General features: G+C 41.2%; 1 protein-coding gene across 13 annotated transcripts in view; it reads right to left on the bottom strand.

Annotated features, from left to right (window-relative positions):
• Positions 1-13,299, bottom strand: part of GRAMD1B (GRAM domain containing 1B) — a 138,846-nt gene that overhangs the window by 90,790 nt on the left and 34,757 nt on the right. For 4 of the 13 annotated variants that reach the window (XR_008574105.1, XR_008574104.1, XR_008574106.1 and 1 more), the window contains exon 1: positions 11,071-12,070. The exons of 1 other annotated variant lie outside the window; for it this stretch is intronic. Coding sequence is in view for 8 of the 12 variants with exons in the window: in XM_054803390.1 (XP_054659365.1) it covers positions 11,071-11,432 (362 nt within the window). In the remaining 4 variants the exon portion in view is untranslated. Of the gene's footprint in view, positions 1-11,070; positions 12,071-13,299 lie in introns of those variants that run through there. 8 more of the 13 variants (XM_054803378.1, XM_054803376.1, XM_054803381.1 and 5 more) reach the window with 5 other exon arrangements.

The raw sequence follows: 13,299 nt of genomic DNA, 5'->3' as shown, positions 1-13,299 counted from the left end.
TGAACTGGTTTGGAAAGAGCACAGAAGGAACCACACTTTCCCTCCTAATTTGAAGGAATTATCACCCTTTTCATATAGAAATAGTCCCTGCCATGCTTTCTCATAACTACTTGTTTCTTCATAAATAACCGTCCCACAAAACTTTGCCATTTCAATTCAGATCAAGCAGATATAACAAAACTTACCAAAGGAAAATTCCCAATATCTCTCAGCCCAACAATAGAATCTGCAGTGCTGGCAGTCCCACGTGAAAGTTTATTTTTGAACAGCTACACAAGGCGAACCTTAGACCTTCCCATGCTCACCCACAAATCATTAAATTTCTTGTTCAGAAAGTCCTCTAAATGAAGGTTTAAAATTTAATGAAATCCAGATATTGCAACACACTGCAACACACCACCTTACCCCCTTGTCACTAGTGAACACAAGATTACAAGCAATGAAACAAACTCATACCAGGAGTGAGAAACTAGTTTTTACCCACTTGTCTATTTGATGCTATCTAATATGAGCTGTTTCACTACAGTGTTTTGCATGGAAGCCTCACAAAAGTTTGTGATCTTTTCAGACAGAGAAAATAATTTCAACATTCTGAATATTAGACAGTGCAGCTGTTAAATTCCCTAAAACAGAGCAGTCAAAATGCCGATCCTATTGCTTTATTATAGCAGCCTTCCAGTCCCTATAGCAGACCTACAAGAAAGCTGAAGAGGGACTGTTTACAAGGGATGGAGTGACAGGACAAGGGGGAATGGCCTCAAGCTGAAGGAGGGGAGGTTTAGATTAGATCTGAGGCAGAAATCCTTCCCTGTGAGGGTGCTGAGGCACTGGCACAGGTTGCCCAGAGAAGCTGTGGCTGCCCCACCCCTGGAAGCATTCAAGGCCAGGCTGGATGGAGCTTTGGGCAGCCTGGTCTAGCGAAGGGTGTTCCTGCCCATGGCAGGGGGCTGGAACCAGATGGGTTTTAAGGTCCCTTCCAACCCAAACCATTCTATGATTGTGCTTTTCAGTCCATTTTAAGTTGACCTGCTCTTAAGACAGCAGTGTTCCTTCGGGATGGTATAACAAGTTATACTGAAGATAATATAAGGAGATAAGAAAGGTATGATTTGTGCTGAAAAGTAATATGAGGGAAGCTTTATATCTACAGAGAAGGCCAAAAGCTGGTTCAAAATCTCACGGAGTCAGGAAAACAAGCTTATGTCATTCCAAAGCTCAGCAATGACAAACCTAAATTTGGACAAGGCTTAAATCTTTGGGTACATGGGTTTGGAGTGCCCCTTTCTCTCTTATAATTTCAAGGACACTAAACAGTTCTTCCAGGCTTATACCCTGTGGTTTTTCCTCAATTCTCATCCAAACATACAAACTCATAACATTACTTGTTGCTTTAGAAACTGATGAAGAGTTTTACATACAGATTGACCATGCCTTTTAACAATTAAATCTTTGAAGAGTCTACACTTCCACCACTCTTCCACCTCACTGCTCCCAAACAATTTGCCCAGGTAGCCAAAGTACAAAAGAAACATTTTTCTACTCACTGAAAAACAGGTGTTCTGATCACACACACACTTTGTTTGAATCTGGAGATTAAAAAAATAAATCTATTTTGCACTATTTGCAAGAGTTCTGTATACTGAAGAATACTACTTGATTTTGCAGTGGAAGAAGCTCTACATTGTTTCAGCAACAACAGTGTATCTTGATAGGTGTATAAAGGAAAATTGATTCTCAAACGCCTTCAAAACCAAATTTGTATTCAATGTTCTATTTCTTATTTCCTTAACAGTGTTGGCTTAGTTGCCAGTTTAACTTTCTACCACATCAGAAGACCCAACCACCACGGTTCTACAGAAGAAATACATTCCTAAGAATGCCTGCTCTGTTACTTTTTTTTTGCCACCTGTAATTTGTTACAATTATTAAATAGCTTTTATTCACTTCATGACCCATGTACATGCACATATACTTAGATGAATGCTCAGGAGACAGTTACACAAGAGAACCATCTTTACCAAATCTTGCCAGAAGTGAATGTGAACCAACTGCAGGTACTAAAAAAGTGCAAAACTTGCTTTTGTGTCTTAAATATTTAAAGATTTCTATTACACTTGGTCTTGGGAAGTTATGAGCTATAAACTAGATTTTGTACTATTCTTATCCTCCTGCCTTTCTTCTTTTAATAAGCCTCAATTTATTCTGACATTTCAGTCTCTGAATAAGCCAGAGCCAAGATATCATTTTATGCATGAATGGGCTTTTAAAACTAAGCAGGTCTTCTAGATATTTGTCCAAATTCCACAAAGTTCAGATGCTCAGGTCAATATCTGCACACTAGGAGCCCTCTGGGACTTCTATACCCTCCAGACAGGGGTGATAAGTCCACGATAGTTTTATATCTGCAGGTGTGTTTGGCAAATTTTTATTCAGAGGCAATTTTTTCAACAGTGATGGATGAATGAGGCAAAGAAATGGGAAAGAAATGGCTATATCCTGGAAGATAAAATCAGTTAATGAGTTTGGAGAATTATTCATAAAAATCTGTGGCTTTCAGAAAGCTATTGCTATATATAGCTGTTAGTGAAATTTTCAGGTCTGAACCCAGATTAATATTTTGTATTCATTTTGCTTAATTAATCCCTGCATTCATAAGGCTTTGGGTTCAGTATTAAGCATTTTAAAAAGAAGAATTATAGACAATTGACAGTCCAGTATACATATATTCTTCAATTGCTTTCAGCAACTGTGGCCTCAGGTTTTAGAACTAAAAGCTACTATTTATGAAATCTCACAATACGTTAATATTTTCATCATAGATTTGAGAACGAAAAGATATGCAGGTTATAATCAAAAGAACAGTGAACTTGCATCAAGGTTTTGTTAAAATTTACAAAGCTTTTTGGCTATTTGACCAAACTAAAGGGTTCTTTTCATCCTCACAGCTGTAAGCACAGACTTGAATGTACCTGTCTTAAAATATATTAGAAAATAATGAGGATGCCTGAAGAACTCCCACCAGAAAAAGTATGGCAGAACCAGTATCTGGGGTGTGTGATGGTTACTTCCAAGCTAGCAAAGAAATTAAATACATTATGCCTTTTAAATGGTATTTTTATATTGTCAAAATTCATATTATTTTAAGCCAAAACCTTTAATTAGGTCTAAAAGGTTTATAATGAAAATGGAGTATTTTAGACAGTGAATTCCATGATGTGCAGCCTTCATTTGAAAACTCTTCTAATAAGTGTTCTTGCTCATCTTTCCTTAGCAACAAACACAGGATAACAAAACCAGATTGAACTTCAAGCCTCAGGTGTGTCAGAAAAAAGTCCCTCTGAGTTTTTTCCCACAGGGGGCTTTACAAGCTTAAAGACAAAACAACCATTTTATCTTTCAATTTCACTCTCCTCCTCTGCTCATCCTTCCCCAAATGCAGCCCCCCTCATACTTCTCATGAAACAGCAGAAATAGACCTCCCAGTCCCAGCTGCCTAACAGCACCTCATTGTCCTTGGCAAATTCAATTCCTGTCGTGAAAAAGCACTGTGTTACTATGGTTACACGGATACATAAATGATACTGCCATTACAAGTGTCAAGGAACTGTCAGGTGCAGGAGAAGGAGAAAGGAGGATAAGGGACACGAATCAGAAATCACTAACCCAAGTTCCAAGGGATAACAGTCTCCACCACAAAGGGCTGTCCTTTGATAGGCCTAAAGCTTTCGGCCTGTGAATTAAAAGCCAAAGCACCTTCAGTGACACAGCTTTCCCAGAGGTGCTGCACACTCCCACTCTCAGCATACAAGTGTAAAGTTGTCAGAGGAAACATACCCTTAACACTGAAGGCAGCAAGCTAACATCAGGCTTTATTTAAAAAGTTAAGGAATATTCATATCCAGCAAACTGTAATTGCTGAACTGATACCAAGCCCTGTGGGAGGCCGGTACCACATCATTTCAGTTTACACAACCCTGCTCCATCCAAGGCCTGACTCTGAAGGAGTTTCCTCAAAGAAATAGGTGGCAAGCACCCTGTTTCTGTGGTGACTGAAGCGGAAATGGGGATATGCAGAAGCATATTTGTACCCAAGCTCATGCGGTGAGTCAGTGCAACAAATGGAAGGCAGAGCTTGACAGGGAAATTTCAAGTGCCTTTAACCTAAACTTAGAGCACGCGCTGCCTGGAGCCTAACATATCGCCAGCATTCCCAAGAACTAAAGGGGCACTATCTACTCCAGAACTTCCTATCTTTTTCATAACTCAGTTTCATAAATGGAGGGATATAAAGCAATGTCTACATTCTAAACCCATTAGTAATGATCAAAAGATACGGGACAGTTGCATCTATCATATAGACCATCATCATAATTAGTACAAATGGGGTCCTTTGCAGTCACATTCAGAGTTGAAGGGCCAGAATCTGACTGAATCTGTAGGAGAGTCCTCTGCTCTCCTTGCTGGAAAGGGTTGCAAGGGGCAGGATGAGCAAGTTTTCTCGCTGTGTTCATTTCACAAATGAAAACATCAACCTTCACACTGTCAAGGCAAGTCCTTTCATCAACATCATCTCCCACAATGAACAGACATCTTGAATTTCAAAACACAATCCAGTGCAAAGCAACCATGGTAATGAACACAATTATTTGTTAAATAGCATTGACAGGCACAGTGCTGTGAGAGATATGAAATTCAGATGGTCCAATGGTAAATATTTACTGACTAGATAAGATCAACAGCATTTAAAGTTCCAGGTTGTTTGTAAATTAGTCAATGTTGATACTCCTGTGTGACTGGTCATCCTAAACCACACAAATCATGAAAGGCAAATATTTAAAAAGAAAACCACAAACCATTGCAAAAAGGCAGTAAGATTCAGCCAAAAAAAAAAAAAATAGAGCTGATGGGATTCACAGTTACTTGGCACATATTACCATAAACAAATGACAAAACCCTGTAGTAACAGCAAGCAGTACATCAGTACTCTTCATAAGAGATATGCCTGCATCAATTTAAAAAATTCAGTTCACTGGAAGGACAAATTAGGTCTCATTTGAACTTGCAGGTTCAAAAAGGAAAAAGATTACATTAATAGCAGAGTTGCTACTAAGCCATCATTCATGCACTCTCACATTTCAGATTAGAGGACGTACCACAAACGGAAGTTTGTGATTAAGGACTTTCCAAAGCTACCAAAGGCAGAGAAGGGCTGCTTACTACAGAGATCTATGGGGAAAAACACACCAAAAATTTTTCCCGTTTTTGCTTTGAAGATGCAAGAGAGTACAGATACCAGCTAAATACCCAACTAGGTATTCAAGTCCTAAATTCAACCCATAGAATATTCACACATCACATTGCTTCAATTTTCTCCAAAAATTGAAGTTCTAAATACAGTTTGGGAGATTAACAAGGAGAGACATATTCCAAAAAATTGGGATATTATTGAAAAGTGTAACAAAATTTCTGCCAACACATCTCTACACTTCAAAACACACCACATTGATTTGTCCTCCTGAAAACCTCAATTAACTAACTGCAGCTACAAGGACAACAAAAACTGCAACCCATTTGCTTCTGCCATTATGAAATCCCTGTGGAGCTGCCAGTTCTTCACACAAATGAGATTTCAACAAGAATTTTATCAAAATTTGAAAAAGCAAAAATGCACTGACAATCCCAGTACACTGGTCACTTCCTTCAGCAGCTTGCTGTATTTCTAATAAAGGAGAAGCTCTACTTCCTCTCCTGACCTGAAAACTGAAACATGGAAGTTCATGAAAGCCAGAGAAACCGAGAACTACAAAATGTACAGAATTACTCATTTTGCAGCTTCTTGGAATTGTATGGCCTGAAATGAACAAAACCTTAGTCCACCAACCCTTTCTAGTCCCCTCTAATCACAAGCAGCATAGAGCTTTAACAGTTTTCTCTTCATCAAGTACTTTTTCCAGGTTAGTAAGTACTGTCACTAATATCTAAAGACAGGAGTCATCTTGGATTGCATTTCCATAAAGACAGGCTCTATAGCCTTTACTCTTGTAGCTTTTGGGGTTTTTTTTCCCCCCACATTTAGTAGTTACTTAGGGGAGAAAGTCACATCGCTATCTCAGGCTTTCACAAGAGCTTTTTCCTCTAGAAAACACAGTATTCTTCCTAGGCATGGAAGGAAGAAAAAAGTGAAGGAAGCATTAATTTATTCCCAGAAACATTCAGAGTGAATTTCAATCTTGTTAGGGAAAGCAAAAGCATTATGAACTACTTGAAATTAAAGATTCATTTTTTTAATAAGAAAATTCAAAATATATAAAACACTTATTTGTAAGTAATATTTTTAGCACAAGATGCAATAAATCAGTAGTTTACTGTTAACTGATACCTCACTAGGGTGACAAAGACTTCACAAGTGAATTTTTTTTCTTAAGGAAAAAATAGCAATCTTACCTCTTTCTGTCACAGAATGTGAATGGTAGCAGCCACAGAGCACATTGTTTCCTACTATCAGATAAGCTATGAAGATTTCATCTGTAAAACCTCTGTGGCTGGGTGTCAGACAGCTCAAGAAACCTCCATGTCCTCAGCACATACACTTTTCTAAGATAAGATGAGATGCAATGCTTCTAATAATATACTTCATTTTTAGCATCTTATGTCAGAGGCATTTTAGGACATAGGCAAGCCTTTCCCTTTAGCTGAACCTGTCATTGACTACTTCAGTGTCAGAGTTTCCAGCAGAAGACCAAACTGAATACACTCATCTTTGGAAATATCGAGATCCACAGCACAATCTATTCCCCCCACCCTGATCCAAAAAAATCCACAAGTTTTCCATTCTTTGGAGCACCAACATTTTGCATTTCATTAACTAGTCTAGATATTGTGGTTGACCAAATTTATCTTTTGGATAAGTGTTAACAGAAGACAAACCAGGTAATCTTGGAGAGCTTAAGGGAAAGGGAGCTCTGGGAAGGGACTACAGGCATCAGCACAACAGCATCCAGGACCACCTGTAAGAGCACATTCAACAAGGAATAACGAGTGAAAGATGATTCAAACCTTTTACCATCCTCAGCATTCTGGCTTATTTCTTCCCACAGTAGGGGAACACATTCACATTACCACTAGTACGATCAAGAATGAAAGATTTACCATACATAACTATTAGGTATGTACTGTTGTTGAGCATTCACACAGGACCCTAAGTCAGGCAATGATAGTGCAGGGCCCACTTATTTACACTCAGCTTCTGCCAACGGACAGGTGGAAGCACAGGATCTCATTCCAGTACTGAAGGAGAGCAGTCCTTTAAGCCCAAGTGATCTACCCTCTCTCAGTGATTCTTGCCTTACACATCAAGAATCACATGCAGTTCCAGAAATTACTAGCAAGGGTGGCTTCAAGAAGTAAATAATAAATTAAAGCAGATACACTCTCACATCCCCACATAAATAATGTGTTCATTATGTGCATAGCAAAATGCTAACAGATTGCATCTACCAGGCTGTGAGAAAAGAAACATCATCATGCCTTAATAAAAAAATCTGTGCACTTGTGTGCAGGGTTCATACTTTAAAGCTGTATGCACATAAGTAACTTCTATCATTACCTGGGTAGCGAATGATGGATGAGGAGTATAGGTAAGAAGTTGTCTGCATCTGTTATAAAAATCATCCTCTATCATTTCTGAAAGCTGAAGAGGGACTGTTTACAAGGGCATGGAGTGACAGGACAAGGGGGAAATGGCCTTAAGCTGAAGGAGGGGAGATTTAGATCAGATATGAGGCAGAAATTCTTCCCTGTGAGGGTGCTGAGGCCCTGGCACAGGGTGCCCAGAGAAGCTGTGGCTGCCCCTGGCTCCCTGGCAGTGTTCAAGGCCAGGTTGGATGGGGCTTTGGGCAACCTGGGCTAGTGGAGGGTGTCCCTGCCCATGGCAGGGAGGGCTGGAACTAGATGAGCTTTAAGGTCCCTTCCAACCCAAACTACTGCATGATTCTATGATCTGTAAAGGCCCCCAGAGCACCAAGCTTGTAGTTTGGATCATCGGGCTTTTGTACAAGGACAAGTTACAGGGAACTGTAGCCCGAGAAATGGCTTCTTCCTGCTCTTTCACCTTGAACAAAACTGTTTCATAGGCAATCAAGGCTCTTACATGCCAACTCTGCTGTCTAATGAAAAAAAAAAAAAAAAAAAGAAATCAGTCTCACTATCAGCCACCTAACAGCTTTTAGAGAACCAGCAGGTAAACAAACCTTAAAATTATCCAGGCTGTTTAACCAGCAATATAGACATTTTGTAGTCTGGAGTTTCCCTGATGAAAAAAGCAGCCAGCCTTCATCAGACTGGGAGCACTACAGACAGTACTTCAAGTCCTGAAAGCATTTGTTTATTCACTTGGATGCTTACTGTATGCTAATGGTCACAGAGCTATTGCTCTTGCTCAGGGGCATGTGAGCAACACATGCATCACTGGAATAAGTCGGCTGGTGCAGAGTTTACTCTCAACTACCAGCTTTCCTGGGAAAACCTTGCCATACAAACAGGAAGATATCTGGCCACATAATGGGGGTAAAGTTACTCAAAAATTTCAAACTGCTTGACAACAATTTAACTAGAAAGAGGCAGTGACTGGAAGCAAACTGCATTGATTTCTCTGGTGGGAACCACATGCTGATGACTGCCCCATTTACCAGGTGAAGTCTGGGAACTTTAGCACATAGCGTACCTGTGCTCATAGCAGATGTGTGGCACACTGGCCATGCTGGGAATCCCTGTTACAATAGCATTACAATTAACCATCTGGACAGTACAAGCACCATCACTGGCTCAACCCTGAGACAGGGCTTGGTGGAAAAACCACCAGGTGAAATGCATCAGCCTTTACTCTAGTGCAGTAGTCCCTGTTGCCCTTCAACAAATTATAGTACAGTAAATGACATTACTAGCATCTGTTACAAACAGCAACATCATAAAACAGCAGCAAGAAAGAGCCAGTGCTTTAGATGACCAAGTCTAAAGTAGGGGAAGGTAGACGGGCAGTATCTATCTGCTTTACAGAAAGCCAGCTTCCTGCTCTATTTTACAACAGGGTTTCATATGCAACAGCCTTGGAGCATAGTAAGGTTTACCCCACAGTGCTTGCTGCTAGTCTCTTTCAAATTACTGCTGCACAATCCTTTAGGGTTCATCACTCTTTCTGTGATTAACTCCTCACAGATTCTGCTTTCTCTGTGTTGTTTCCTGCCTGCTGAGTTTTAAATGCCCAATGATCATCTTTGCATTCTGCAAGCCCAAGAGGCTCAGCACAAAGTGATCAGCAAATTTTTTTTTGTGGTGTTTGTGTCGTCCCCGTCGTGTCCCCCCCCCCCAAACTAGAAAGGAAAAAAGTTCCATTTGAAAACATCATGTTTCCCATTGCAAAAGGGGTTGATTTGGGGTCTGCTACATATGAAGAAAGGAGGTGCCATACTACTGGCTTTGGTATGCTAATGCCACCTAATCCATCAACCACTTCAGGTTTTTTCCAGTCACTGCTTCAAAAAACACAACCAGGGTTAAGGCAGAAATGTCTTTATGATGAATAAGCAAACAGCTGTCAGCATAGCCATGGAGATCGCATGTATATGTGAACGAACTAAGTTTTCTTATGCATTCACACCAAGACACATGTGTCTTGGTTGCTGTCTCAAACACATTCACCATCAATAAGTCCAAATTAAATCCTTTAGCTGAAAAGACATCCTCTCTGAACTTCATACCTGAACTTTGTGATTCTGACACTTTAGCATATGCCCTGTTCATTATCCTTCTCATTTTCTATGCTATACCTGAATCACTACATATACCGCCACAGCTAAGTGAAAATCAGTAATATTCCCTCAACCAAGATATGTTTTTCAGTAATAACTTTTTAAAAGAGGTATTATCAAATCCTTGACGGCACGCATTTATTGATGTAACTTCCCCAAAACTTAATAAAGTGACAGACTGACCTTGTTAAAAGGACCTCACATAAAAAAAAAAACTTACCACAAAATCAGAGTGGGTATTAGTAGAAGAAAAACAACCTAATATGTTGGGTGCAGAAACAGTAAGAGACACGTTGCTTCTTTTATGGAAGCGCAATAGATTCAGGCATAAACCCACACATACACTGCATGGGAGTTGCAAAGCAACAAAAGAAAAATCAGTGCACATAAGGATAATGCACTAATTTTTCAGAGAAGCCTTTAAAGTGTTTTGTGTATTTTGGGCCTTCAGGAAAGGTAGATCATTCCACTATGCAGATTAAACTATACTGCATGTTGCAGACTCTGATTGCACCCACAGAGGGTTACCTAACATATAGCTTTTTCATGGTATGGCCACACAATAGCTCCCTAGGCATTAATTTTCCTGTGTTGACAGGCTCTTGGAGGTCTTTGAATTATTTGTCCCCTTTTGAGCCAAAGGACTGAGTGACTTTCAAGTCTGGAAAGCAGCCAGGAACTGAACTCAGACATCTTGACATGCAGACCCACCTAATAGCCACAAGGCTGCTTTGTTTCTCTCTTGTCCTCACGCTCTCCCAGTGTCAGCAACTAAACAAAGGATTTTGGAGAAGGTCTCAGCAGTAAGAATGAATATCACCCAAAAAAACACTGACAAAGGTTTGGTATCATTAACTCCCTGCCCTGGTAATCCCAGCAGAGAGATCCCCTCCTCTCTCTGTCAAGGGTCTCTTCAGGACATCTGAATGAAGTCTTATAACCCATTCTTTCAGGACAGCCCCCCCACTTCAAAGCAAGTTCTTTTTGCTGGCTCCATATTACCTGCAGAAGGTATGCAGAGGACCGTGAGCAAGGACAGATCCTAGCACTGCTGTTTCTAACATGCCTGCTGTTTGCACATAAGGATTAGGCCATTTGGTCTGGCATCAGCAAGTCCAACCACGTCACCCATTCCAGCCAACAGGTGAGGACAAAGTCCCAGGGAGAAGCACGCCAAGATTTCTTGGGGAACAACAGACCCTACCTACCTATTGTGGACAGGCTATTCTTGGAAGCAGAGAAGGCAAAGTGGCCAAAAACATACCTGCTCTCACTGTATTCCTTCTTCTCTCTCACACGCAGCCACTTCCGTAGGAGGAAGCGCTTGCGCCGTGGGGAGGCACTAGGTGTGGAGCAGTTGGACCATGGAGTATCCTCATCACTGGAGGGGGTGATTTCAATAGATGGGAGCTGCAGGTATTCCTTGCTGGAGGAAGGAGAATCCTGATACTTGCTGGCCTCCAGGCTCTGCTCCTGCACATTCTTCATCCGCCTCATCTTGAAGCGCTTCCTGCGCAGGGTTGGGGTGGACGAACTGGACCAGGCACGGTCACCCTCCACCACCTGCTGCTCTGGGACTTGCAGTGCTGGGAGCTGCAGGGTTTCTGTCATATTGGCAGCTGGCATCAGATGCCCTTTCTCTTTCTGCTCCCACCCCCAGGCACACTAGGCTCTGATCTCTGTGTAAATGACACCACAAAACCACAGCTTGCCTTCCTCCTCCCTCAGTCCAGTACTGCCCTCCCTCTCAAGAAGGAAACCTCGTGTTCTTCACGTGCTTTCATTTAACAAACAGTGGGGTAGGGAGGAGATGTTCAGGACACAGACATGCCACAAAGGAAGCGAGTTTCAAGTTTCTTTCCTCCTCCTCCTCCTCCTCCTCTCTACAAAACAAGATCCCTCCCCTGCCTGGTCTCTCTCAAAGCAGTAGGTTTAACATCAAGACAAGGGTTGCCAGCAACAGCTTGGCTCACTTTTGGCTTCCACACAAACCCCCTTTTGCCTTCTGTCCTCTTTGCCTAACGCTGGTTCAGGAAAGAAAGTCTCCTGGGGCTGTGCTAGGAAACTCAGCTGTGGTCTTCTCAAGAGACGAAGCAAGCATGGAGTGGAGCGACGTGGAGCTGCGAGGAGGTCAGAAAGAGAAAGAGAGGGAAGGAAGCAACAATACCAGATAAAATCAGGAGAAAGTAGGAGGAGCAGCATGTTCTTTTTCTGTAGCGGGTAAGACATACGCAGGCAGCTGTTGCAAGCATAACTGCACCCTTAATCCCGAGAGACAGGGTTTATATTACCAAATACACTGCTGCTACAAATCAACTGAATGAAAGAGGGTGAGAAGGGATAACAGCCTGCTGTAGAAGCCAATTGGACAAGCTTTCCCCTTGTCCCACCTCCTGCACAGACAGCCCACCCCGTAGAGGGAAACTGCAAGCAAACTTGGACTTTCAGCCTTCTTTCACAACTAGGTTTTTTATGGCCCTTTTGACAGCTCACAGAGAAGGCAGAGAAGGAGATGGACTGAGGGATAGCTAAAAAGGCAGTAGCAGCAAATGGCACCAGAACTGGGAGGGCGTTTGGATTTTTGGCTTAGAATCACATGAGTGAAAACTGATAAAAGAGTTCTTGGAGGGCAATGCTGCTTCCAAAATGACAGTGGATGATGGATGGTCTCAGGTCCAGGAACCAACAAAGACACCACATAAAGACAATTAGACATGCAGTACAGATTTTAGGCCAGGAGAAAGACACCTACTACCTGGAAGATTCACAGGCATTTAATACACTAAGGAAGCTCTAAAAAGGATCAAGCACTGGGAGGATTAGCAGCCTCAGGACAAGCCTTGCAAAATTCTGGTAATGAAACTAAATCAGGGGAAACAGTGTGACACATTCTGCATCAAGATCCCCTGAGTTTCACTGAATGCTCCTGAACAAAGCTGTATTTTCAGGTGGAAAAGTGACATAGAGCTTACATTCTTTAAGGGAGTGACTACTATTCAGCTATGGAATTTTAAGTGTACTGTCAGAAAAAAATCTCTAAAAATCAGCCTGACACAGCTTTAGTTTTCATTGTTCAATTTGTCAACCTAAATCAAAATAGTTTTCTTGCATGGACTGCCTCAGCTTTGTTTAAAAATAAACTTCACAAGAACTTTGAACATCAAAACCTGCCACCTAGGACACAGATAACTAAACATGTCAAAAGAGGAATATTTATAACAGCAGGAACAAGGGGGAAAGAAACAAGACTTCAATAATATGGTTTTTAAATCCTCAATTACTATATTCTACTTTGCTGTACTGCCCTTTTTGCTCTGCTCACCCTGTAAATTAACATCTTGAACAAGTCTTCAAATCAAATTCTGGAGCTCCTGTCTCATTGGTATCTATGCATCAGGTGCACCCACAGAATCAGAATGCCTTCTGCAAACACCTACTTAAAAAGAGTCATATAAAGCAGTTTTTTTTCAAGTCCAAGAAACAAAAGGCTAAC

Source organism: Grus americana, chromosome 24 (genome assembly GCF_028858705.1).
Source record: "Grus americana isolate bGruAme1 chromosome 24, bGruAme1.mat, whole genome shotgun sequence".
Taxonomy (NCBI): Eukaryota; Metazoa; Chordata; class Aves; order Gruiformes; family Gruidae; genus Grus; species Grus americana.
The sequence above is the reverse complement of the archived record's forward strand: the minus strand, read 5'-3'. Positions and strand labels throughout refer to the sequence as shown.